This window comes from Coturnix japonica, chromosome 2 (genome assembly GCF_054131305.1).
Source record: "Coturnix japonica strain WE chromosome 2, WE-NBRP24, whole genome shotgun sequence".
Lineage (NCBI taxonomy): Eukaryota > Metazoa > Chordata > Aves > Galliformes > Phasianidae > Coturnix > Coturnix japonica.
The window spans coordinates 100,629,273-100,655,966 of record NC_140664.1 but is presented as its reverse complement, the minus strand read 5'-3'; the positions used below and the strand labels follow the sequence as shown (position 1 = coordinate 100,655,966).

General features: G+C 39.1%; 1 protein-coding gene across 8 annotated transcripts in view; it reads left to right on the top strand.

Annotated features, from left to right (window-relative positions):
• DNAJC13 (DnaJ heat shock protein family (Hsp40) member C13) overlaps positions 1–26,355 on the top strand; it is a 51,346-nt gene extending 24,991 nt beyond the window's left edge. For 6 of the 8 annotated variants that reach the window (XM_015854049.3, XM_015854050.3, XM_015854048.3 and 3 more), the window contains 35 exons: positions 490–643; positions 2,703–2,806; positions 2,881–3,040; positions 3,658–3,720; positions 4,037–4,138; positions 4,289–4,393; positions 5,026–5,228; positions 5,698–5,782; positions 5,990–6,144; positions 6,704–6,749; positions 6,981–7,135; positions 7,722–7,923; positions 8,660–8,775; positions 9,593–9,671; positions 10,218–10,353; positions 10,659–10,843; positions 11,369–11,443; positions 11,576–11,695; positions 12,464–12,643; positions 13,365–13,532; positions 14,110–14,223; positions 14,460–14,576; positions 15,043–15,220; positions 16,175–16,266; positions 16,564–16,663; positions 16,933–17,007; positions 17,134–17,246; positions 17,644–17,813; positions 18,755–18,797; positions 19,273–19,446; positions 20,427–20,606; positions 20,813–20,953; positions 21,633–21,776; positions 22,594–22,693; positions 25,471–26,355. In XM_015854049.3, the coding sequence (XP_015709535.2) occupies positions 490–643; positions 2,703–2,806; positions 2,881–3,040; positions 3,658–3,720; positions 4,037–4,138; positions 4,289–4,393; positions 5,026–5,228; positions 5,698–5,782; positions 5,990–6,144; positions 6,704–6,749; positions 6,981–7,135; positions 7,722–7,923; positions 8,660–8,775; positions 9,593–9,671; positions 10,218–10,353; positions 10,659–10,843; positions 11,369–11,443; positions 11,576–11,695; positions 12,464–12,643; positions 13,365–13,532; positions 14,110–14,223; positions 14,460–14,576; positions 15,043–15,220; positions 16,175–16,266; positions 16,564–16,663; positions 16,933–17,007; positions 17,134–17,246; positions 17,644–17,813; positions 18,755–18,797; positions 19,273–19,446; positions 20,427–20,606; positions 20,813–20,953; positions 21,633–21,776; positions 22,594–22,693; positions 25,471–25,568 (4,432 nt within the window). In that variant the 3' untranslated portion in view covers positions 25,569–26,355. Of the gene's footprint in view, positions 1–489; positions 644–2,702; positions 2,807–2,880; positions 3,041–3,657; positions 3,721–4,036; positions 4,139–4,288; positions 4,394–5,025; positions 5,229–5,697; positions 5,783–5,989; positions 6,145–6,703; positions 6,750–6,980; positions 7,136–7,721; positions 7,924–8,659; positions 8,776–9,592; positions 9,672–10,217; positions 10,354–10,658; positions 10,844–11,368; positions 11,444–11,575; positions 11,696–12,463; positions 12,644–13,364; positions 13,533–14,109; positions 14,224–14,459; positions 14,577–15,042; positions 15,221–16,174; positions 16,267–16,563; positions 16,664–16,932; positions 17,008–17,133; positions 17,247–17,643; positions 17,814–18,754; positions 18,798–19,272; positions 19,447–20,426; positions 20,607–20,812; positions 20,954–21,632; positions 21,777–22,593; positions 22,694–24,042; positions 24,155–25,470 lie in introns of all 8 variants that reach the window. The other 2 variants (XR_001553157.3, XR_014942926.1) reach the window with 1 other exon arrangement.
• The last annotated feature ends 339 nt before the right edge of the window (positions 26,356–26,694 follow it).

Here is a 26,694-nt window from a genome sequence, read left to right as displayed (position 1 = left end):
GCTCCTAATCCTTGTGTATTCAAGTACTGCTCTCAGCCAGTCTGTAGATCCAAGCACTGTTTAACTGTTGCTGAACAGCATCTTCTGACTGTCTTGTGACATCTGAGACATCAGCTTTTTCTCCTGCATAAACTACTATTCTTGTTCAAAATGTACACAGGCTGTGTGCTTTTTTGCTGTCTTGGGTGGTTGTTCATTTCTGGCCCTTCCTGACATACTGTGAATAGCTTGCAAATACCCAGTTAATCAGCTACTTGCAAGTTGCAGGTAACTGAGCTGAAAGAGAGAAAATAGGTGTGCTTTAGATGCTTGTGACAATGAAAACAGTATAAGAGCAAATTACTGTAATTCTTCTAACAAACTGAAGACTGCTACTCATTGCCTTCTAATTAAGATTTGGTGATGCAAGCCTTCTTTAGCTTGCTAGCTGTTTTGTCTGCCTTTCAGATGATGCTTGAGGACTTATAAACTTTGTAACTTCTTTCCTAGATTTCTTCAGGATCATGCTAGATCAAACTTGATTTGGAACTTCAAAACACGGGAAGAACTGAGAGATACTCTTGAGTCTGAAATGAGAGCATTTAATATTGACAGAGAACTTGGTAGTGCTAGTGTTATCTCGTGGAACCATCAGGAGTTTGAGGTAAATGACTCTGTTGGAGAACTTGCATATGTAAAGTATGGCTAATTAAAATGTCACTTTGTTTCTAGCTGCCTGAGTGCATGTTGTGTTGAAAGTCCCTGACTGCAAGCTGAAGTTCTTCTGGGGTTATAGAATAAACTACCAGGGCTTGAGGCTATGGATGGGTAGTATCTGCTGTTGTCAGGCTGAGGAGGTTTCAGTCTTGCTAAGTGACAGATGACACTTGAAAGATAAATTATATTGCATAAGAGGAACAAAGGCAAGTTGGTATGATGCTGTTGCTGTACCTGTCCATACTTGTTTTTGAGTGTTTAAGAGACTTGTTTTGGGTAGTTCTGTGAGTCACTTCTTGCTTGCAAGTTTCTAGGCTTTATTTCCACCATATCTCTGTGCTCCCAGGGCAATTAAGTACTGATCAGTCAAACCATGAAGTGGTTATGTAGTTAAAACCATGTTGCTCTGTGGAGTATAGATTGAAGATTTTTCACATACTAGGAATAACAGTACTTGGAAGTCAAAACAGCATTGCAGGGTCCTGTTAAGGCATTGGTATAGTCCTAATTTAGCTTTTTCCAAACAACTTGTGAGATGTTTTCCAGTAACATGCTACTAAATATTTCCCATGCTCTGCTTTTGTGTAAGTACTATTTTGGTCTGTACAGATCTGTACATGTAACATGTAATACTAGAGCAAAACACAGTCACACTTGAATTCAGCTATAAAGTATTCATAAATACTGTCAGTGCCAGTGTTGTCACAGTACAATTTCATGTTAACATTTGAGCAGGGCTGTACTAGTGAAATGAGTGAACTGTTGCTTTTGAGAAATTCTCAGATGTCATATGAGTGTCAGATTTGTTAGAGTAGTCATCAAAGTGGAGGAGGAACTACTTTAGGTACTGTAATTATCCCCATCACACCACTACAGACTGAGTAGCTAAATTTGGGTTTATACTGCTTCCTTTAGTAACAGGTTGAAGCGGGACTCCCAGGTACAGCAGTATCTGCTATCTCATCTCCAGTCTGTGCACTTGTGGAGGTGCTAACTGGGACAGAGTCAAAAGCTCTAATTTGAAGCTTTAAAACAGACTTCCCGTATGCACTTTGTGTTCCTTCTATGGCTTGTGCTACTGGAATGTATCACTTAGCATTCTTGCAGCTACCACCCAGGATATTTTGAGACCAACTTGATGGGTGATCCTGCAATCTAGTCTTTAAACAGCTGCTCTCTGATGCTTGCTGTTTAAATCAAGACTTTGTCAGACCATGCTCTTAACTATTTCATGTAGTGGTGATAGAGGCTTCTCTGTCAGCTGTGGAACATGTCGCTTTGCGATGGGGGTTGTGGTTTGAAGTTGCTCTGGAAGGTTGCTTGTTAGTGGGACCTCCTCATATTGTGTTCTACCACTAAATCTGTAGATCACTGTTACAAGGGCACAAAAAGTTGTCTGCAAATGGTAGACAGGAACAACTGCAGTGAGTGACTTGTGGTGTGTTAGTTACCTCTCAGTTAGATGCTTGCTAAATGCTTAAAACTATTAAACAGCAAGGCATATGATGAAGATGTTGTAATATAGTTGTTCTGAAGTTGATGATGGTTCTCATTGTGCAATTTTACTTCAGCTTCTCTGTATACTGATGCATCTAGACTTTAATTACCTGGTAAAATATCAAGTATTGCTAGTAATTAAGTGATGCTGGTGTTTCATACTTGTAGTAACATTGAGTAAAATATCTCGCAGTGCAGTAACTGCTTATTAAAGCTTGACTCATTGAATATATCATGTTATCTAAGTTGCTAAAAATACTTATGTTAGATGCAATTAGTTAAAGACTGGGAGCCAGGTTTTCAGTAACATCAGATACTTCATTTGTTCGGGGAAGCAACTGTAGCTTTGAGCTTAATTAGGCTTTTTATTTTTAGATGTATACTTCTTAAACCACAAATTTGCAAAGGATACCTCAGGTTATAGGAAATGCAGTAATGTGTATGCAAGCAAAAACTTAACAGTGAGCATTATTTTATTGCTCCACTAAGTAATGTGTTTTATGTTATAGGTAAAATATGAGTGCCTTTCTGAGGAAATAAAAATAGGGGATTATTATTTGAGATTGCTACTGGAAGAAGATGAAACTGAAGAGAGTGGAGCAATCAAAAAATCGTGAGTTATTACTATAATCTTATCTTACTCTCAAGTTCTCTGTTTTCTTTTCTAAGCTCTCTTCTCTTTCATAGATATGAGTTCTTCAATGAGCTCTACCATCGCTTCTTGCTTACCCCAAAAGTAAATATGAAATGCCTGTGTCTGCAAGCATTGGCCATTGTTTATGGAAGATGTCATGAAGAAATAGGACCGTTTTCAGATACTAAATATATTGTTGGGATGTTAGAACGGGTAAGAATTATATAAAGCAGTGTGAAACGATAGTTAATAAATAGTTAGTCCAGCATATGTTGAGATTCTTCAACTTGCTGTGAAATTTGAAGCAAGCACAAGAAACAAAGCTTCTGAGAGGATGACCTCATTCCAGGTCATATTTGGAAATGCTGAGTTTAAGAATAGTGGCAACAACCTCAGAATTAATTAAATGGTAATCTTAAAGGGACACATGCTACGGATTGTATTTTAATGGTAGCCACTTTAGCTGTTCAGTGTGTCTGCTGAATTGCGCTTGACAAGACCTATAACTTGTAAAAGTACATTTCCATGTAATCTGAAGAAGGGGGTTCTTTGCTCACATCAGTGTGGGTTTTAGATATGGCTGTTTTAAGTGAAACTGAATCAATTTCTTGTTTTACCTTGATTCTTGATAGAATAAAAAAGGCTATGGTAGAAAGGAACAAGACTTTTCAATTTCAGTATCATAATGCTGTGTGTAAATAATGTGTTTAATAATCTGTAGTATTATTTGGGGTAGGAAAAAGGTAAATGGGTATGGCAACTGTATTGATTCTTGAAGGCAACTTCTCATATGCTGTCAAACACTAATTTGTTCTCTTCTGCTGCAATAGTGCACTGATAGGCTTGAGCGGGATAGACTGATACTGTTTCTCAACAAGTTAATCCTCAATAAGGTAAGGTACACCTGTACACTTAACATTTCGTGGGTCTTTCAGCTGTATAGAATGGTCTCAAGTAGCCATTCAGTTTTAACTTCAAGAAAAAAAAAAATCAGATCTAAAAGCAGACTTTAAAGCAATGTATTCTGGGTTATGGTCATTATTATTTATTGGTGAGAAAACTGAAGGTAATGTTTAGATCACACCATCCTGGGCATTGGAGCTAATGGTTTAACTTTTCTCACAATAGATTCTTGGATAAAACTGTGCAATACTTGTAACAACTCTTATCTAGAAGATGGTGTTGTTAACTCAGTTCATCTATTAACAGAAAAATGTGAAGGACCTTATGGATTCCAATGGAATTAGAATCCTTGTGGATCAGCTCACTCTAGCACATCTTCACACAAGCAGAGCTACAGTACCTCTGCAGGTATATGCAGCCTTTGTTTCTTATTTTTCATACATTGCTTTGCTAAAAGGACCGTTCTTAAATAATAATAATAATAATAAATTGGTATTTTTGTAAAACTTCCTGTAGAAATGTGGTAGTTGCACTGAAGCTAATCTTATCGATTTCTAGAGCAATGTGATTGAGGCAGCGCCTGATATGAAGAGGGAGAGTGAGAAAGAATGGTACTATGGCAATGCTGACAAAGAAAGGAGTGGTCCTTACAGCTTTCAAGAGGTACTTATCTGCTTCTAACTCAAGTGTGATGGAAGAAATTTCCATCTGGATGATGGGACGTTGTGCCAAGAACCAGGTCTGCTAAGGGTGTAGAGAATGTGGGACCAAAGACCTAGTTTTAAAACAGGTACCGATACAACAGCAGTTGTCTGTAGCTTACTGCTTCTTTTACATAAATTTAAAGTTTATCTTAAGGGACAAATCTTAGTTTTTTGCAGTTGGAACTCTCTTCACAGTGCTGCAAATGATTCAGCTCTTCTAGCCTAAAAGTTGTAGGTCTCTTTCCTGTCTGTTTGGGTGAGTGGAAAGAGAATGAGGAACATGGTTGAATTCAAAAAATACAGTGAACTTCCTATGTCTAAATTCTCCAGAAAAGCCTTGATTGGTTTTGTTACAATAGCAGTCACACTTAACAACTCATTCACTCTTCCCAATAGCAAATGAAAGCTTTAAATGCCTTCGGCAATACTGTCTGTCCCTTTGTGCCTTGATTTTGTGGTAACTAATTTCCTTGATATTAACTACATTTCCTTCATGTTTACTGACTGGTTCTGTTAGAATTCATTGAACTGTGGTGGAGTCTGCCATTCTGAATGCGTGAATCAACTAAATAATCTCTTATCTTGCAATAGATGCAGGAACTATGGGATAGTGGGAAGCTGACTTCAAAAACACGTTGCTGGGCTCAAGGTATGGATGGCTGGCGACCATTACAAGTTATTCCTCAGCTGAAGTGGTGCTTGCTTGCCAGTGGCCAGGCGGTGTTGAATGAGACTGACCTTGCTACGCTGATACTCAATATGCTCATCACAATGTGTGGATATTTTCCCAGCAGGTAAACACTAATTTTCTGCAGAAATTAGTGGTTAGCTTTTTCTTGTGGATGTATAAATGCAGCTTCTGTCTTCAGGCTTTTCTTAGAACCCAAGTAGGTATATTAATGAACAGAGTTAAAGATCCTTTTAGTATTAATAATTAGTCCTGTAGTTAAATAGTTTGTAAATGAAGCAGCACTAATACAGGAACTGCAGGAATCTATGCACAGGCTTTGTATGTTCCTAATGCACAGCAACTTAATCTTGTTTTGACCAACAGGCTCTCATTTAATTTGGAAATAAAGTGTCTTTAATGTATAGTTTTAAACCATGCTTACAATGCCTGAATTTAAAAAAAAAAAAAACAAACTTAGAATGGCACTCAATCTAATCTCAGTAGCTTGACATATATATGGCTTCATAAAGTTGTTCATTCTTGCAGGAGGAAAGACATGTCTGCTTAAATGCATTACCAATTTATTTTTTTAGGGATCAAGACAACGCTATTATAAGGCCTTTGCCTAGAGTGAAGAGACTCCTGTCAGATAGTACTTGCCTTCCTCATATCACTCAGGTAAGTAATCTACTGTCCAAAAATGTGTGGAAATAAGTAAAAGCCTGACTTTTGAGCTTGTTAGTTTCTATATGATGTATTCCTTAAATTAAATTTTGAAGTTTTAATTGTTTGTCCTGATACTGAGTTGGTTAAAACTGGAATTTTGGATAGGTAATTTGAGTTACTTGAGCAGCTGATGTAAATGCTTGTATTCTTCGGTTTTAGCTGCTGCTGACTTTTGATCCTATACTGGTGGAAAAAGTTGCTATATTGTTATTTCATGTCATGCAAGATAACCCTCAGTTACCTCGTTTCTATTTGAGTGGAGTATTCTTCTTTATCATGATGTACACGGGATCCAATGTACTTCCTATTGCAAGGTGAGTCAAAAATAACTTAAAATGCCTCTCAACCATTTGTACTTGAAATGGCTACTACTCTAAACACTCCTGGGAATGTTTTGTTAGAACCAATGTGAGACTGCAGGCAAACACTCTCTTCTACAATAATCATTTCCACACGGTCAAGTCAGCTGCTAACAGCATGAATTGGTTATGACCCTGCCAAGGAGGGAAGTGTTGTCTTGTTTCATCTATGAAGTGATGCAGGAAGGAGTCTGTAGGGAAAGGCTGTCTCTATCAGCTTCTGTTTTCAGTTGTTGGGTTTTTTCATTTGGAAGAAAAAGCTTTTGGGGGGAAAGACCTTCAAACTGAAGTGATAAACATAAGATAGCACTTAAACATAGAAATATGTAGAGGGGTTTGCATGATTTGCAGAGGGGTTTTCATGGGTTTTGTTCAGATTCGTTCAATGATTATTGTTACTCTTTTATTTCGAAGTGCTTATGTGAGACTGGCCAGCTGGGTTATATTGCTCTGCTTATCTTTCAAAAGTGTTTTAAGTATCAATTAAAACAGAAAATACTGTTTGTTTTTGTAGGTTTTTGAAATATGCACATACAAAGCAAGCCTTCAAGTCTGAAGAAGTGAGTAAATTATAAAAACTAATTCCCTGTTTCCAAATGCTTTTGCAAGCGACCTGTGGTTGCTTCAACAGTACTTCATGCTTTTCTTCTCAGTTCCTAAGAATTAAAGATCTGTAAGGGAGGTGAGGAGGGTCTTGCGGATCTGGAGTTGGTTAGGAAGGCTGAATTCAGATTAAATTTGGGATGATGGTGTCATTTTTTTTGGTTGTTTTTTGTTTTTTCTTTTTATAGACTAAGAGTCAAGATATAGTTCAAAGAAGTATACTTGGACATGTTCTTCCTGAAGCAATGGTGTGTTACCTGGAAAATTATGAGCCAGAAAAATTTTCAGAGATATTCCTTGGGGAATTTGACACTCCAGAAGCAATTTGGAGCAATGAAATGAGGTAACTTTCCCTTTTTTTTCCTGTCAGAGGATGAATCTGAACAACTGCATCTCATGCTGAATAGGTCTTAGTTTTAACTTTTCTGAAGTCTAAAATAGCTGTTTTCCATGTTTGTACTGAATGCTTTTTTTTTTTTTTGCATTCTGCATGGGCAATGTTCTGTGCTTCTAGCAAAAATAACAGGGAGATTTTCCGAAAGAAAGGGATTTTTTTTCTGTGAACTTCTGACAATGTCTTACATCTGTGTTGTGCTTTGTTCTCGAGTTCCTTTCACATGTGGGGAATACGCTACCGCTATAGACTGCAATATAGTTATGCTCATTAACTACTATCACCTGTCTAGGAGAGTCAACTCTATTACAATAAATTTTTAAAGTCTTCCAAGTAGAAGGAGATTGAAGGAGGAAAAATGTTACTTTGGGTTATTTTTAAATAGCTTTGTGACAGAGTAGGGTAATAGTCCCTTCTGTAACTTGGCATACATCTCGGGGAAATCTTTGTTAGAAGTTGTTGAATCCACTTATACAGTTACAGTATTTTGAGGACTGTGCTTGTCAAGTGTCAAACCTAACTTTGTAACTTTCAGACGTCTTATGATAGAGAAGATTGCTGCTCATCTCGCTGATTTCACTCCTCGCCTTCAGAGCAATACAAGGGCACTCTACCAATACTGTCCTATCCCAGTCATCAACTATCCACAACTGGAAAATGAACTGTTCTGTAATATTTATTACCTCAAGCATCTTTGTGATACACTGAGATTTCCAGACTGGCCAATTAAAGATCCAGTAAGTAAGAATTTTAGAACTCATTCAGTTCTTGTTCTTTCAGACTCATAAAATTGGGATTTGTAACAAAATATAAGAAAATCAAGTGTTATGTTTGTTGGAAGTAAATAATCAATCCTATCTTTTCAATTAGTAAGCAAACAGGTTAAACATTGTTTTATCTTAGAATAGACCTCATGCTATGTAGCAGCCAGAGGTTAAGCAATTCTTGTAGAGGCTTTAAAAAACAAACAGTCAAAAACACAGCTAACCACTTAACGAGCTTTAGTGTTCCCCCCTCAGATGGTGGGGGGAAAAAACATTTCTTAGTTCTTATTCCTCTGTGCCAGACAGGAAACTGAGCAGCTTGATAGTAACTGAATTGATAAGATCTTGATACAATTAGCAGTCTAGATCCATCTAGTCAATTTTGCTTATTTATGCAGCATTATGGTTCCTGTAGCTGTGAATTATTACGTATCATTTAAGTACTTATCCCTCTTTTCTTGTGACTGTTCCATAAACATGCAGGCAATCTAAATATTGAATAAAATGTAGCACTAAAGTGAAGCAAAGTCTTGTTCCCTTATCTGACTGGAGGGAGAACCATAACTATTAACAATAAAAGGATGAGGTAAATAGTCTCTGAATTTGGGGTGATGGGTGATAAGGATGTGTTCACAGGAAAATGTGGCTTTAATAAAGATATATACTGCATTGAGTATGAATGAAATGCTAATGAACTGAAATTATTTAGATCAAACTTCTGAAAGACACTCTAGAAGCCTGGAAGAAGGAGGTAGAGAAGAAGCCACCTACCATGTCAATAGATGATGCTTACGAAGTTCTTAACCTTCCCAAAGGACAAGGACAGTGAGTTGTTTTCAGTGTATGAAGTTGTATGTAATTACACTTGAATAATTTCTGTACAGTGAACAAACTGAGGCTTATCTCAGTACTTGCAACCAGTTACTGGTTCCAGTTCAGTTAAATTTAGTACCTGTGTCTTTCACAGTGGAAGATTGCTTTTCTCTATGATCCAGAGCATTGAAAATTCAGCCCTTTTTCTTTGAGAGAATAACTGCGAAATGTTCAGATGAACTGAAACTGGGAAAAATGCTTTGAGCTGTCCCTGAACTTTCACTAGGCAATTCTACATGGTGAATGTTAGACTATAGGATATTAAGCAGAGAATAAGGCGGAATGTTCTCTAGAGAAACTGATTTCTGCTTTAACTTCTTCTACGTGCCATATCTTGTCCTGTTTCTTGATGATTGCAGTGGAATTTCTTACTCAGTGTCTTGCCACTTGTTTTTAACTTCAGGCCTCTAGAATTAAAATACCACTGTTTTGTAGTAGTGCATCAAGAGCTGTACACTTACTACAAGTTATGAACTCAGACATCCAGACTTCTCACTTTTATCACTAACAGCTCATTTATATTCTTCTTACAAAATACCCAGTTACATTAAATTTGTTCTGGTTAGTATATCTGAGCAAGAGGTGCTGAAACCTTTGTGGCTGTATGATTACTTGGTTAGTTCAGGTGATGGAGCAGGATTCTCAGAGTGAAATAGAGAGCATTGTTGTTTTCACTTACTTTCGGGTACTACTGTTAACAGTGTTTTGAGAATTGAGGCTTGGGTTGTTTTTGTTGTTATTTGGTGTAATGGGATTTGTTTTCTGACAGGCATGAGGAAAGCAAGATCAGGAAAGCTTATTTCAGGCTAGCACAAAAATATCACCCAGACAAGAATCCGGAAGGCAGGGTATGTATAACTAACACTAATAAATGGGGACAAATTCTGCTGTTAAAGAGTTCTTAATGTCCACTTTTATTTTCTATCTCCCTTCTACACGTTATGTCTTTATTTGTATTGCAGGATTCCAACTAGTGCTGCAGATGAGTAATTTAACTGATATTGTTTAATAAATGTTAGGATTTTCACAGTAAACTCTTGTATAATCAGATCAAACCACATCTCAGAAAGCATCTAGTTTAAACAGTTGCTCTGCATGTAAAGAAGCTAATAGCTCACTTTCAAAGACACTGAGTCCTCTGCCCATTCTTACTATCAATTAAGTTTTATTTTCTTGTAACAGAGACTTAGTTTTAGCCTTTTGTCTGTAGTGGAGTTCAGACAGTAGAAGAAAACTCAACTGTGAACAGATGCATCTGGGGTTATTCAGAATATTTTTTGAAGCATAATAAGGCAATTAAACCGGTATAATGGCTGATGGATGTTTTGTTTTTACCTGCATACGAATTGAGCTGTAGACTTTAGTAATTTGGAAGTTGTTATCTTTACTTACAGGATATGTTTGAGAAAGTTAACAAAGCATATGAGTTTCTATGCACAAAGTCTGCCAAAGTGATAGATGGGCCAGATCCTGAAAACATCATTTTGATTCTGAAAACTCAAAGCATCCTCTTCAACAGGCATAAGGAAGGTAGGCATGCTGTCTCAGAAGAGAGTTTTAAATTCATTTCTGTAATGGACATTGTGGTCAGCTTTAACCTTCAAAGTTCTTTGAATCTGTAACTGATGTTTTGTCAGCATCTAGCATGAACAGTGTGATGTATCAGGGAGCTGGATTGTGTGGGCTGATCCCTCTTATTCCAGTTTTCCTAAGTATTGCCTTTCTTGGACTCTTAGTCTTACTATGCTCATATATGTTCTAGTTATAAGTATGTTATATTTTAAATGGCATAAACTCTGCCTATAGGTAATCTTCAAGACCTTTCTTTTTTCCAGAGTTGAAACCTTACAAGTATGCAGGCTATCCTATGCTGATTAAGACTATTACCATTGAAACATCAGATGACCTCTTGTTTTCCAAAGAATCTCCTCTGTTGCCTGCTGCCACAGAACTTGCTTTCCATACAGTCAATTGTTCAGCGTTAAATGCAGAAGAACTGAGAAGAGAAAATGGAATGGAGGTAAATGAAAAGAAACTTATTGAAGGTGGTTTGTTTGGTTTTAAGTCTTTTCCACAATGGAAAATTTTAAATTCCTCAGTGCAGATGTTAAGGGATCATTCTTGAGACCTAGCTCCATTTGTACGTATTTTCTGGATATAGAGGAATCTCCTGTAGAGTACACTCCTTGCTAGACTTAGACTTGTTTGCTGAACTGTGGATAAGAAAACTAAATATGATGTTTATCTACTTATTTATCATATTCTGTTGAGGGCTTCCGTATTCTTTATGTGAAACAGTGATAAACATGAAGAAGCCACTTCAGCAGAAATGGTTTTTTGTGCATATTTGCTCAGACATGAATGCTGTCCACTCTTGTCAAGCCCCGAATGCTAGTACCTGAACTTGATAGGATTTCTTTTTCCTGAGCTTTGTCAAATAGGAATTCCATTCAGACAGTATATATGGGCTTACCAAAATTGTTTTATTTCTGCCAACCTTTGTCAGTTTTTGTGACTGAGCTTCCATATCACCCCATCCTCACAGGTATTGCAAGAAGCATTTAATCGTTGTGTGGCAGTCTTGACTCATTCTAGTAAGCCAGATGATATGTCTGTACAGGTAAGTTATAACAACTTTAATTTATATCAGTCTTCTGAGAAACTGTGTATGTATATATTTAAAAAATATATATATATATGTGAACTTAAGTTTCCCTTTCAATTGGTGCCAGTGAAGTGTTTCTTTTTATAGGTGTGTGGATATATTAGTAAATGCTACAGTGTGGCAGCTCAGTTTGAGGAATGCAGAGAAAAAATTACAGAAATGCCTAACATCATTAAGGACCTCTGTAGGTTACTGTATTATGGCAAGGTAAGAGCTCTTGTCCTTTTCCTTAATGAATACTTGCTATTAAATGCTTAGGGCAGTCTTCTCATTTTAAGACAAACAGGCTTCCTGTAAGATCTCAGTATATTTTTATGGGGTATAGCACTCCAGTGCCTTGTTTTTTATTTCTCTATTTGTATCAGTGTAGTGGACTTAAAATACAATCTTATCAAGGTTTTGCATACTTTTGATTGTTAACTGGTGTACGAGTGTTAGATCTTGTATAAACACTCTTAAATCAGCATAATTTCTGGGAACAACCTTCAAGAAGTTTCTTGCTGTTTCGCTCTTAGAAGTTGCGTGGTGTTATAACTGCAGAATTTATATTGAACTGAGAATGGCAAACTCATCTCCATCTTCTCATACTAAGTGAAAACGTGAAAGCTTGAATGAGACTATGTAGTATTTGACTATAGGTGAAATGCCTTTGCCTTTTCTTTAATCCCTGCAGAGCACATGTATTGCTGTAAAACACTTGCATGGGAACCTGTGCTGCCTTCAATTGTTATTTCACTAGTTCATCCACGTTCATTTCTAGTCTCAAGAAACAGCTATTCAGAGATTCTTCTCTTGAAGGATGCTGACTAATTAGGTGTATTTGTTGGCTGCCAAACATTGGACTTCAACTGCATATGTTTTGTCATCCTCATCTAAATGCTGATTAAGTAGTTTTAACTCTATCTCTTTGCTTGGTAAGGCAGCCAGATGGTTTTTGTTTATTACAAGTACTGAAGTGAACTTTTTTCCTTTCAGAATATACCACGAGTAGCTTCTCTGGGAGTAGAGTGTGTTAGCTCCTTTGCTTTAGATTATTGGCTACAAACACACTTGTTCCAAGCGGGAGTTCTGTGGTACCTGCTGGGTTACCTCTTCAACTATGACTATACTCTAGAAGAGAGCGGTATTCAGAAAAGTGAAGATTCCAATCACCAGGTAATGTTAAAAAGGTGCAGAATTTCAAGCACCATGGGTGGTTGTTTGCCATCTTTTACTAATAAAAGTGTGCTTAGATATTTTTTAGCATCAGTCAGTGAATTACATGAACAAATGTTAAAACTAAAGAGCAATGATTTCTACAATTTACAGTTTACATGGGAGAGGACTTTTATGTGCCATTAACAGTAAAGATGTAAATTTGTGCTAGGAGAAGGGAAAACAACTTCTCTGGAGTCTCAGCTAGTGATTCCGTGAACATATCTAACATACCACTTCAGTGCTGCATTGTTAGTTTGGCCTAGGGGTATGTAAGTTGTTCACACTCCATTTTCTTTAGCTAGTGACCTTATAAGTTGGGCACTTATCAGCTTCTGAGTGGGATGAGCTTTGAACAGTATTTTATTTAATAACTCTTGTTGCACTGTTGGAAAAGGCGTATGGTGTTATTTAACAACTGCTAGCAGGAACTATTTTCTGTTCAGAAACCATCTAGTGTAACAGTTTCTGTAGCTTTTGGCTTATTTCAGTGACCCAATTTTTTTCCTGCTCATGTGTAACTGCATCTATTGAGCCAGTAATGGTATTAGGTGTTAGTGTGTAATCAGTGATGCAGGTAAGCATGAACATGAGTTTTGTTCATCTTGGTGTAATAGTCTTGCTAGTTACTGTAGTACTTTCCAGCTAGTTCTTGTCTTAAAGTTGCTTTTCTGTTTTTCAGGAGGTAGCAAATAGCCTTGCTAAACTCAGTCTGCTAGCATTGAGCCGACTTGGAGGGTATCTCTCTGAAGAACAAGCTACACCTGAAAACCCAGCAATCAGAAAAAGCTTGGCTGGAATGCTAACACCCTATATTGCAAGGAAACTTGCTGTGGTCAGTGCTACTGAGGTAAGCATCTGTTGGCAAAAACTTTCTCTAGGGAGTTATGGAGGAAGTAATTAGTCACTTGTAATGTTCTTAAAGCACAGGGCTCTCTTACACCAACCTGGTGCAGAGAACAGAAGTGTAATTTTTCTCTGCAGCTGGAGTAATGGCAACAACAACAAAAGCTGTTTTAGCCTTAGGCCCAATGGGCAGAATCAACAGTCTGTAGAATAAGATGTGCAAGACAAACATGGAAGGAAAGAAGCTGAGTTAAGTGTTCGTAGATTAAGGACTATGATGTTAGGAATGTCTAAACTTTAAATAAAAGATGACTGAGGAAGTCATCTGTGTAATGTTGTAGTTAATTGCTACCCACTCTCAAAACCAGGAGAATCTGAAGTGCAGCTTGAGGAAAAATAAAGAGAACTTAAAATACAGACTGTAGTGTACCAAATAACTAACATGTTTTTCCTGGTATTTGGAAAGCTTGACTCTTAAAACCTGCTAGTGAAGGTTTCATCTCATGAAGCAAGGAGTTTAGAACTTAGCTTTGGTTATGCAGAGTAGAGGTAGTAAATCATGTATATTCCTTGTCTCTCAGACCCTGAAGATGCTTAACAGCAACACGGAGAACCCATACTTGATCTGGAACAATGGGACAAGAGCTGAATTACTTGAATTCTTGGAATCTCAACAAGAAAGCATGATTAAGAGAGTAAGGTTTTCCATATTTCAAAAATGGATGAATAAATGAAAGATGAATAGTAATGGGATTTAAAGCTATTTCATGTTTTGGTACATCTGCTTATAATACAGAGGTATAGATGAGCAGAAAACTTTGATGGATATCTGTTTTAAGTGTTGTCTATTTCATTGCCCAGGTTATTGCTTTATCCTTTCTACATGATTATTTTCTTTCTGAGCTTGACCTGCTTGTCTCTTTGCTTAAAGGGTGAATGTGACAAGAGCTATGGATCTGATTTTGTCTTCAGTGACCATGCGAAAGAGCTTATTGTGGGAGAAATTTTTGTTAGAGTCTACAATGAGGTTCCTACTTTCCAACTAGAGGTGAGGTCTGGCTGGAATCTTTTTGTTAAACCCCAGACTACTACATTGGAATGTTACTTTATTAGCTGGTACAAATAAATAGAAAACATGATTTTATGGAAGCTATGGCTAACAGAATGAGTGTGTTCTGGGATGTTTCTGTTGGAACAGAATAAACTAACAAGAATGAGTTTGTCATAAAGATAGGCTGCTATATACCAGTAGGTGGTGATTCTGCCGATTGGCTTTGCTTCCTGTCTATACTTACGAACAGTTATACATGTTAAGCAAATGAAGTAGCTTTCTAAGGGTGTGTTAATGCATTATTTGAATTAACATGGGTCAAATGCTATAGCCACAGTAGTGGAAAAATGCTTCTTGTTTGGAAAAGCTGTTAAATGTGTGGGGTAAGTAATTTGGCTAAGTGTTTCTGTAGTATGAATACTGTTGCATCACAAAGCCTGAAAATGTTCTCATCTCTTCAAAGCTTCCTAAAGCATTTGCTGCAAGCCTTCTGGATTACATAGGTTCACAAGCACAGTACCTTCATACATTAATGGCAATAACGCAGACTGGGAAAGTAGAGTCCAATCAACATGGAGATCGGTTACGGAGAGTTGAAATGGCTCTGGAGGCTCTGAGAAATGTAATAAAACACAACCCAGGTAGGCTTAAAAAAACACTTTGCCAATTAGGTTTCTTAAAGACAAACTCAAAATACAGAACTCTAGTCTTAAACTTCTTTCTAGCTGAAAGATAGCTCTGCTGGCTCACAGACCTTAATATTCTTGATAGTTATATATAAGCTTGGTTTTCTGGAGAACACTATCAGTGTATGTACTAGTTCGCTGCAAAATCCGAGCCATATCTGTCTTCTATGAAGCATTAGCTTTTAACTTCAACTTTGGACTGCCATTGCCAGGAGGACTTAAATAACTTTCTGTAATTCTTTGAGGAGTCTTTTAGATTTTAAGTTCCTTGCATCAAACAAGCAAAAAAGAACCCACTGGGCCTGAGTACTGCGTAGCAATAAGCACCTAAACATGTCAGTGTCTTAATAAGCAGGAAGAGAGAGAATGTTCTTGAGTGTGGTCAGCAAACATCTATGAATGCATGACAGAGGAACTCAGACATCCTTACTGGTTCTAACAGCAACTGGTGTTAGATTTATGGCTTCCTAGTGATAGAGAAGCCAGCCTGAGAATACCCTGTATCTGGCAACTATAATTATGAAGGTAGCTGTTACTGTTGCAGAGCAAGAAAATGAGCTGCAAGAATCAAACAAGTGTATATGAAGACAAGAAGTCCTGGTGAGCCAGTGATGCTTCAAATAAGTGAACTCCCTTATTTGTCTTGTAGAAATGCTTATAAATAGGTAATCTAAAAACAGGTGCAGTCTCTTGTCTTAGAGGAAGTATCCTATTCTTTTGAAATACTGTTGACCTGCGACTTGTGGAGGCAACATTTAATTCTGCAGTAGTTGCTGTCTTGTAGGAGCTGCTGTAATTACTTGTCAGTATATACAAGCAGTAGGTCTTTGCAAGTCAGATGTGGACTTAGGATGGCCTTCAGTGAATGTTTGGGCAAATACAAGGTGAATCATTTTTGATCTCTTCCAGGTTCTGAATGTGAATGTATAGGCCACTTTAAGTTGATATTCTCCCTTCTGCGTGTTCATGGAGCTGGCCAGGTGCAGCAGTTGGCTCTGGAGGTAAAAGCAGGCAAACAAAAAAGCAACAAAAAGTCCCCAACCAATCAGCATATATCAACTTGTTATGTAACTGTTAAGGGTAGCATCTGAAACATGTCAGGGTCTGGGGTCCAAGCTGTCAGGCAGCTCCTTTGAGGAACAAGTTACAGTTTATGTCCTTGTTTCCTTCATCTCTGACATAAGTCAATTTGGTGTCGGGATAAATTCTGTATATTGGGTAGCAAGTTGCTTCATCATAAACTTAACAATGTCTGAAAAAATGGAATGTAATCAAGCCTTGCTTTTTCACTTTTACAGGTAGTGAACATAGTAACAAGTAACCAAGAATGTGTTAACAACATTGCAGAAGCGATGGTTCTTGCAAACTTACTGGCACTCCTGCATTCCTTACCTTCAAGTATGTACTGTATAATTCTTGGAGTCTTCAGCAGGTGGAATTATAAAAACCATTCTAAGTAACCTGATCATTACCTTAAATGTGTGAGCTGAAGCATTTGAGTTTCAGATATGCAAATTGCATTTGAATTATACGTAATATAATTGACTGTTTCAAGGAATTTGAGTAGAAAGCATTCAGTTAAGCTGAAATTTATGATTGATGTTCCATATTAGCTCTTTGATTAGTTAAGAACTTTCTGTGTAGCTTATTAACACTTATCTTGACAGGTCGGCAGCTTGTCCTTGAAACGTTATACGCTTTGACATCTAGCACCAAAATAATTAAAGAGGCCATGGCAAAAGGTACAGTAGCAAATCAAAATCCCATTTTTCTGAAACATGACTTAAAATAACAGTGGTCAAATCAGGAAGTTTATACTACCTGTGGGCAGAGAAAAAGCTTGAATGCTTTCTTATTTCTTTGTACAGGTGCTTTAATCTACTTGCTAGATATGTTCTGCAACTCAACTCATCCACAGGTCCGAGCCCAAACAGCGGAGCTCTTTGCCAAAATGACTGCAGATAAGCTGGTGGGTCCAAAGGTAAGGATCATAACAGCTCTAGAAAGAGCTCACCTTGACACTGTCAAACACTAAAGACTGAACAGAACCAACTTTTCTGCAAATTAAACGTTCATGTGAAAAACAAACTATTTTTCTCAAAAAAAAAAAAAAAATAGTTAACTTTTACTTTCTGAATGGGCTGTTAGTTACAGTGAATAAAACACTTCAGATAATAAGCAGTTTGGTTTCCATTTGTAATGACTGTAACATTAGATACCTAGACTTCAAATACTACATTGGCTAGCACTATTTAAAGTCAAGCACTGTTCTTTCTGTTCTGTAGCTGCACTTTGTGGAGATCTCCCCTTGTTCTGTCACTGAGTTTTGTTTTGGGGGTTACAGTTTACTAAAGGTCAGGTGTGTTTGTCCCTCCTAGGTTAGAATTATGCTGATGAAATTTTTACCTGGAGTCTTCATGGATGCTATGAGAGACAACCCTGAAGCTGCTGTTCATATCTTTGAGGGGACTCATGAAAATCCAGAGTTAATTTGGAATGACAACTCCAGGGAGAAAGTATCAACAACAGTTCGAGAAATGATGCTTGAGTACGTAAAGACCTGTTGCCTGTGTATTTCCTCAGCTGACACACTCTTAGTGGTAGTGAAAGGCAACAAAATGTTCCTCCTTCATATGTCAAATGTTAGAAGAAATGAGAGACAGAAAGGAGCGTAAGAGGTCCTAGAGAAAGAGCACAGGATAAACAACAACCATGCTTGCTGCACAGAGGCCATGCTTCACTCCTATACTACCTTCAGGCTTACCACAGAGTGACATTTGGGGAGTTCTGCTTCATAACAAAGGGAAGATGGAAAACCAAATGCCCACAGGCCAAAACCGATAGCGTTCTCAGTATTTCCACTGTACTATTTCTCACCATCTGTAAACTCAGATATTAGTAGCACTGTAGGCAGCCTCTGTTTCTGTTTTCAGAGCCTCCTTTTGAATGTACGAGAGTAAGTAACAATTTTGAAATAGAAGTTTACAATTTGACATAGTCATGAATTACTAGAATCAGAAGCCTATGAAACACAGGCTTTCTATATTGTCTCTTAGTATGTAGGACAAATTGCAGAGTAGATTGCTGATCCGTCCTGCGTACCTGGAGCAGTTCAGCTTTTACCTGTTTCTCAGCTCATTCCAAATGAAATTTGTTATTTTTCCGTGGCAAATTCCATGTCTCTGCCAGAGTCACTACAGAAGCTATCACAGAGCCCTATCTGTAAGAAACAGAATCTTTGCAATCCATATATTAGTGAAACACGTTCCCTGTTGTATACCATATGTTTAACAGTGACCCAAATGTGACGCATGCAGTACCTGGGTCAGTGCTCACTGCTGCAAGATTTGAGAGGAGGAGAAAGGGGTTTAAAAACTACCGGAACTACCTTACAAATGATGGAGGGAGATTGATGTGGTATCAAGCAGGAAAGGAAGATCTTTGTTTTGTTTTTTACTGCTCTTTAAAACATACCTTTTTTTTTTGTAGGCACTTTAAACTTCAGAGGGACAACCCTGACACTAACTGGAAGGTAAAAGTATGCTTTTCTGCTTGGGATCTCCCCAGGGAGACTATTAGACAGCTGATAATACACGCATCTAGGTAACATTCTGTTGATGTACTTCCTTCTTTCTCAGAGTATCAATAGGAACCCAGTGCTGCAGTGGCTCTTTTGTTTTCACCACTATTTGTACTTTGAAATCAGACACTTAACAGTATTTTTGCCAGTAATACTCTGAGTGTTCTGAAAGCTCAGGACATTCTAAGACTTAAATAATTCAGTGACCATAAGGAGTACCAGTTTGCTGGAAGAAGTCCTGTGACTTGTTAGGTAAATGTAGTAAACTACCAGGTGAGAAGTCAGCGTTCAGAAACATTGATACACATTGAATATCAAAGATGATTATCCTGAACTGTTCCATTGTGTCACCTTTATCAGGACCAATTACCATTTCTGCAGATGCTCCTTGCTAAGTAATAACTCCCTGCTGTTTGCAATTTAACAGCTGCCTGAAGACTTTGCTGTGGTTTATGGTGAGGCGGATGGTGAACTTTCAGTGGGAGGAGTCTTCTTAAGGATATTTATTGCCCAGCCGGCCTGGGTTTTACGGAAACCAAGAGAATTTCTCATTGCGCTGCTGGAAAAGTTTACTGAACTACTGGAGAAAAATAACCCTCATGTAAGATGATGGCTTTTCTAACTCTACTTTTTGAGTTTGTCTAGTCTCACGCTGATGGTCTTTCGGTATCTGATGACCTTTGATTCTCACACCTTCTTTGAACCATGGAATGATTTGTCTGCTCAGTGTAGAAGTGTGTAGGTATGCTTAAGCAATTTCTGCAAGTGAGTAATTTTAAAGTCCCTGAAGCCAAAGAAGTATCCCATAAGTCTTAGAGGCTTATGTTATAGTAATGACAAGACTTCAATTGTTATTTAGTGACTGGCCAACATAACAAAATAGCACTTGCTTTTAAGCAGATTAATATCTTTCACACCTTCACAATTCTAGTGTCCAACTCCAGTTTCCCTCTCTGATGGTGTAAATGATATGACCAGAATAAGGTTCCCACCTAGGAACCCATTAGCTTAATGCAGAAGAGCTAATGTTAAGTAGTTTAAGAATATTTTTCATGCTAGTAACTTCATTATATTAACCAAATATTTAAACACCATTCAGACAGCTTCTAGCTTATATCTGCAGGGAGGCAACTAAATTGCACACTGAATAAAACAGGCATCTTGATTACAGACACATGATGGCAGTCTGTGTAAGCATGCAAAACGCAGCATGTGTTCAGTGCTGTTGTGCACTGCAGAAACTTCCAAAGCATTTCAGAGGCTTCACAGCGTTGTGATTCTCCTGGACATGTCAGCATGTGCTGCTGTGCGTACATAAGCTGCAGCCAAACATCAGGTTCTCTTGTTAGTGAAAATGGTATTTAATTTACTTGCAATCTGTGTTCCAGAGATTCAGTGGATGTTTCCTGCTGTTGGAGCTGATTGCATTCTCCTAAACTTCTTGTGTTAGGTCTCAATGCAAAGCCACGTGATACAAATAGTAGGAATGCAACGTATATTGTAACGTGGAACAATAGAGAAATGCTACATATGCGAGGCTTTTACTGACTTAGATTTTCTGATTTTGTTTTTTTCCTACAGGGAGAAACCTTAGAAACCATTACCACAGCAACTGTGTGCCTGTTCAGTGCCCAGCCTCAGCTGGCTGATCAAGTCCCTCCCCTCGGTCATCTTCACAAGATACTCCAAGCTATGAACCACAAGAACAATGCCATTCCTAAAAGTGCCATTCGGGTCATGCACATACTGTCTGATAATGAGGTACTGAATCATCTGAGCATTCAGGGAGAAAAGTGGAGTTTGGAGTATTTGTATCACTTACTGGTGCTCACAGAAGGGTGTAAATGCTGCATGCTGGGTGAATGTCTGATGGAGGGTTGATAGAATAGAGGAAGCAATTTCCTGTGGAAACTTTAGAGGTGGCTGACCAGATCTGGCATAAAGTGCTCTGATTTCTTTCTTTGTAGCTTTGTGTTCGAGCGATGGCATCACTTGAGACCATTAGCCCTCTCATGAATGGAATGAAGAAGAGACCAGATGTAATCGGTGTGGCCTGTGAAGCACTAAATCGGATGTTTCAGAAGGAACAAAATGACTTAGTAGCCCAAGTGAGTGTGTTCTCATTCTGTGGAGATGTGATATTTGGCTCTCAAGTCTGCTCATAGGAAGAGTTACTATTCTATGTGCTGCGGCTGATGAGACCAAAGGACAGGGTGCCATCCAGGGAGACCTAGACAGGCTTGAACAGTGGCCCTAGGAGAACCTGATGAGGCTCAATGAATCCCAGTCTTGCACCTGGGCTGTGGCAACCCCCACCATCATTACAGGCTGGGGTGTGCAAGGATTGGACTAGGTGACCTCTGAGGGTCCCTTCCAAATCAAATGATTCTGTGATTCAACTCAAGTGTCCAGGAGACCTTCCAAAAGCCATCTAATTAATGTGCTTTTCATGTTGGAAAGAAGTTGAGAATCCAAAATGCAGATTTGGTCAAAGATGTTGCATTGAAGCTTCTTGTATTACGGTAGTGTTGTCTTTTGTCTGCTGAGAAAGCATAACATGGAGGTAGCAGGTAATTGCACCTGTGCAGAGCAGGATTGTTGGTTAGTATTTTTGCTTTTGCTTATCTGTATTTGGGAGGCTTGGGAAAACCTGACTAGGTGAATAAATGCTTTGTAATAGCTGTTGTTAGTCCTGGTTCACACACAAAGTAATCCAACAATGTAAAACGTGGAACATCTGGAGCATCCTAATCCATACTAAGGTGACTCATTTGTGGGTGTTTGCAGGCTTTGAAAGCAGATTTGGTCCCTTATCTTCTAAAACTACTTGAAGGTGTTGGTCTTGAGAACCTGGAAAGCCCATCTGCAACAAAAGCTCAGATTGTTAAAGCTCTGAAATCCATGTCTCGCAGCCTACAGTATGGAGAACAGGTATGTACTGAAAAGCATTGAACTGAGTTTGGTGTGGTTGGAACTCTGTGTCCAACTCCAAACATCCCTTGTTTGAGATGAAGATTCAATAATCTTACTACAATTAGTAAGATTATTATGGCTGTCATGAGCGTTGTTCCACCTAAATCGTTACCGAGACATAACAACAAAATCACGATGTATTGGAGCTTGTCAGTCATGGTTTCCTATGGAGGAGGCATTGATTCAATGCAGTGAAGAGCACTGGGTAAGAATACAAATCCCAAGTGTAAGTATCCTGTAAACTGCCTGTAGCTTTACTGCCTTCAGAACTGTTGTTAGAAATGTAAATTATTTTTCTGTTGTTGCTTGTCTTGATGAATGCTTTTGTAGACAACTGCAGCAGTTACGGATGTATGTGCGGATCGGTTCAAATCCTTTTCTTGTGCCCTTGTTGAATGCTTTTCAATGCTCAGGCCTACCTGCAGGGAAGACTTGTCCTTATCTTCCTGTAGTGTAGCCAAAGTCCTTTTCCCCTTATGTCATAGATGCATGGGAAACAAATGCTTGCAGTGTTGCTTTTCCTCATTGCCTGACAGTGGGATGAAGGGGAAAATCAAGCAACTAAACGACTTTTCTTTATGGGTTATTAAATATTTACCCACGCAGTTCAAATGGGTAAAAAAACTAAATTGCTGCAGTCTCCTTATAAATGTGTGCTTCTGTATTCCAGCCTGTGCTGTTTGCTAATCCCTTCAGTTTTAGTTCTAGAAAATAAGTCTGTTCCATAGAACATTAAGAGTGTCGCTCACTGCCTTAATATCTTCAAATACTACAGGTAAATGAAATTCTGTCTCGTTCTTCTGTGTGGAGTGCCTTCAAAGATCAGAAACATGACTTGTTCATTTCTGAGACTCAGACAGCAGGATACCTCACAGGTGAACAACCCCTTCCTATTTTCGGTCCTGCATCGTACTGAACTGTTAACTCAGTTGTCAGACTTAACTCTGGAGGTGGTGCTTATCCTCAGTATCTCGTGCCATAACTTGGCCTGAACATTGAATGCTATAGAAATATCCAAAGTTTCTAAGAACATTTTCAGTGAGCTAATTTTCCTCTGATAGAGAATGCATTTCTCTGGATAGCCTTTCCTGTGCCTACTTTTAAAATCAGAAGTGTAATCTGGACACTGATGGGTCTTGCAGGTTACACTAGGGACAGACTGGATCAAATCTAATGAATGAGGACAACTTCTCACTCCTGAGGATCAGCCTGCTTTGGTTTTAGAGCAGATTGTTTTCTGAAGTTGGTGTTGGGGGGATCGAGAAGAAAGCTCCTCAAAATTGAACTTAAGGCTTTGAAAGGCAGTGATAGTTCAAGTAGCGGGATGATATTAATTTTGCCTTGTGAACGATGCTGTGTAGTGTGGGCATAGCACAGAGCAGTTTGAATGCCAGCAGCCCTGAGCTTGAAGCCATGTTCCTTTCTGTGGTGGGAATGGCCCCATACCATCACAAGGAGCTCATAGCACACACGGACTGTGTGGGCACCACAGCTGTGGTGCATTGTAGGCGAGTTCCCTGCTGGTACCATCAGGAATGGAGCTGTGACCCATGGTGCCGCTAATGTCACTAATGGTGTGGAAGAGCACTGACACCTTTCTTGTAACACACAAAGCAAACAAGTGAAATAATGAGCTATAAATCAGATGGGTATGTAGACAGAAGTGTTTCCTGCAAGGTATTGGCACATCTTCTGAGAAAATGAAGCAAGAGCTTGTAAGCTCTAGAATTAGAGACTGTAGGGACTGCAGGAGCAGGTAGTTATGTGCCAGTAACTCTTATGTCTTTTCACAAGAGAATGCTTGAGCTCTGAACAAGAGTTCACTGTTTCTTGCAGCAATGTGCTATATATTGAACTAATACTATTTAATGCCACGTTGACTAATTGTAACTGAACACTTCATGCAGTCGGTGCTGAATTCTGTGGTATTTCTTAAATACTGTGAATTAAAAATGTGAAGTAAACTCTGGCTGAAGCGCCCACCAAAAACTGCCAGGCTTTAGACTGGGGGCAGCGTGGCTGCCTGAACTGTGTTGCTTTAGATTGCCTAACAGCTTGCACATAGAGAATGAAGCTGCTGTACAAATGCAAACTACAGATAGAAACCAAACTACAGGCATTAGTTTTGACCTGCTTTACCTTGTATTCTGCCTTTGTTTGCTTCAGATTGCTTTGCTATTTGCACTTCCCTTGAAACTTCCCTTGCTTGTTTCTCTTCCCTCAGGTGTCTCTTCTCCTTCCCTTCTAACTGGCAGCAGTCCCCTTCACCTGCGAAGTGGGCTTTAGATCTGCTCTGCCAGGCAGCTTGCTAACTTCTGTGTAGCTCTCTAAAGCAGGTAGATACCGTCTTGCAAAACGCTCGCCGCATTTGCTGCGTTCCAAGTAACAGATGCATGCCACAGAATTAACACGTGTGTGTTCCCAGACTGCACAAACACTGACAAACCTGCCTCCTTTCTGCACGCAGCAGTAGGCAGCTAAAAACTGCAGGCGCCGATACTTGCTGGTGTTGTGGATGAACTGAACTTCTGAAGGATGTTAGGGATGCTCCCTAATGGAAAGGCTTGAGGAATAAGAGCGCTGGTGAAACTGTTGCACTGGGCTGTTTATGAGTGGGTCTGGCTCTGTCTGCAGTTGCCTCTGAGGTGCTGCCAAGAGTCCCCTTCCAAAGCCAGGGATCACCTTAGTGGTGCTGCTTGCTTGGTTCTCCTGCTTGCAGCAGCAGCACAGGACTGTTTGTGCTGAGATAAACCATGCTCTGGTGTTCTGGATCCTTGTAATGTGGGACCCGGGAGGCTGGGGAATGAAGGGAGGAAATAGAGGAGAAATCGGAGAGGATGATTTATGGGGAGAGCAAAGGAGCAAGCAGAACTTGTCAGAGATTTTCATTGTATGCTGGTGGTCTGATACCGGGTCAGTCAATTACTGATGGGAAAACATGCTGAGAGTTGGCAGTCTTTGTAGCTGTTAATCTGATAAGAATGGCTGTTGGAACACCTCATGCTGCAGCACAAGTTGTTATTGTTTGTTGCATGTTTCCTTATGACTAAGTGTTATTTCTGAGTGGGGGGTGAGGGGGGAGCTATGGCTGCAGTGCAAAGCTGAGGTTTTAAGCAAGGGCCCAAGGAGCTGCCCTAGAGAAGTGCAAGGCAGTTCTGCCTGGCCATAAGGCAGCACACTGCTTCCATTTCCCACAAGTGCCTGGGAAATCCTTCCCAGTAGCGGAGCTTGTGCCCAGAGGCATTTCACTTCTGCTGCAGTTCCTCTCTGTGGTGGAGGAAATCCACTTCCTCTGTACTGCCCCCTCTGTGGTGGAAGGTGAGAGAGACAATGCTGCTGTTTGGGTTTTTTTTTTCACTTGGTACATCAGAAAAAAGCTGAGTGAGGCTGAGAACACTCTAAGTAGGCTGCCCCACTTAATGACTGAGGGAACTACGCTGCCTTAACTCCTCGTGTTCCTAGACTCCAAAGCATTTAAAAGCTTTCCTTTGGACTCTCCTCTGTTTGACATGGATCAGTGTTACTAGAGGGAATTAGAATAGAATGGCTCTGTTTGAAGGGACGTACAAAGATCGCAGAGCCTAAAATGAGGCTGTTTTATCACTTTTCAGATCTGAAACTAACCTCTGGTGTTATGCTCTCTGTCCAAAAGGCCCTGGAGTTGCTGGTTACCTGACTGCAGGGACGACGTCATCTGTAATGCCCAACATCCCACCCCCGGTTGACAACGAAGTGGGAGATGTCAGCTAAGGACTCAAATCTCTCATCAAAGAGACACAAAGGCAGAGTGGCCAGTGCTGAGGAACTGCATTTTCCTCCAACGAGTTGAAGTGAAATTACTGCCTTTCCAAGTGTTTAATGACAGTGTTATTCCTTTTTCTATGACTGTTTGTTTTTTTCCTTAGGAAAAAGTTGTCAGTGACTCTTTATCACACTGCGACGTAAGAAAGCACTCTGTGGATCAGCTGAAATGGGTACACAAGAATTTTTGTTCTTGTTGTACGTAAGCACATTTTTTTTTTGTTCCTTTGTATTTGTTTACAAGACTGTGAATCAAACTTTCCTAGTTTTTATATTTTATGAACTAGCATGACTGGAGTTGAGCTACAGTCTAGAGGAATTGGGCTAAAATCACTTTGACCTCACCAACCCCCCCCACTATAAAGGCATCTCTTCTTTTCCCAGTCGGACACGATCACTCCCCCTGAACATGACTTCCAAAGGGTTTTGTCCCTGTACCGCTTCACTGATGTCCTTAATCATTAACATTATTTCCCTGAGATCAGCCAGCATTAGACACTCGTACGTTATAACCGGCTTTACCAAACTGAAAAAGCTTCAGCAAAAAAAAAACCCAACAAAACAACAAACCTTGGAGTTGACATGTTATGTAAGAGATTAGTGTCATTGTGAAATGTTCGATACATTATCCAGTATATAAAAACTTTCTATATTTGAGTGTACATTATACAGATCATTCATATGTACATAAAATTTTAAAATAAAGGGAATTAAGAGCCTTGTTAATGAGATAAAAGCGGTGTCCTTACATAGCAGTTCTTTAAGGGCACAGGGAAGCCAGGGTGCTCGGAGGCCTCACGGAGTGTGGCTGAACTGGTTTCATGGCAGTTGTTGCTTGGAGAAACATATGGAGGTTTTAACTTCCAGGTTTTTCATATCTGAAATGCGCTTCAGCAAATGACTTGTTGATGTTCTTAATTCCTGAGGAAATGTTCTTGGCAGGAAGCGAGAGGAAACCAGGACAAATGGAAACGTAGGTTGTTATTTGACTGCTTGACTGGAGCTCTAACCTCTTATTTTTTAGATGTAATGAACTGATGTGAAGAAACTTATTTGCAGGAAGCTTCCAGCTGTA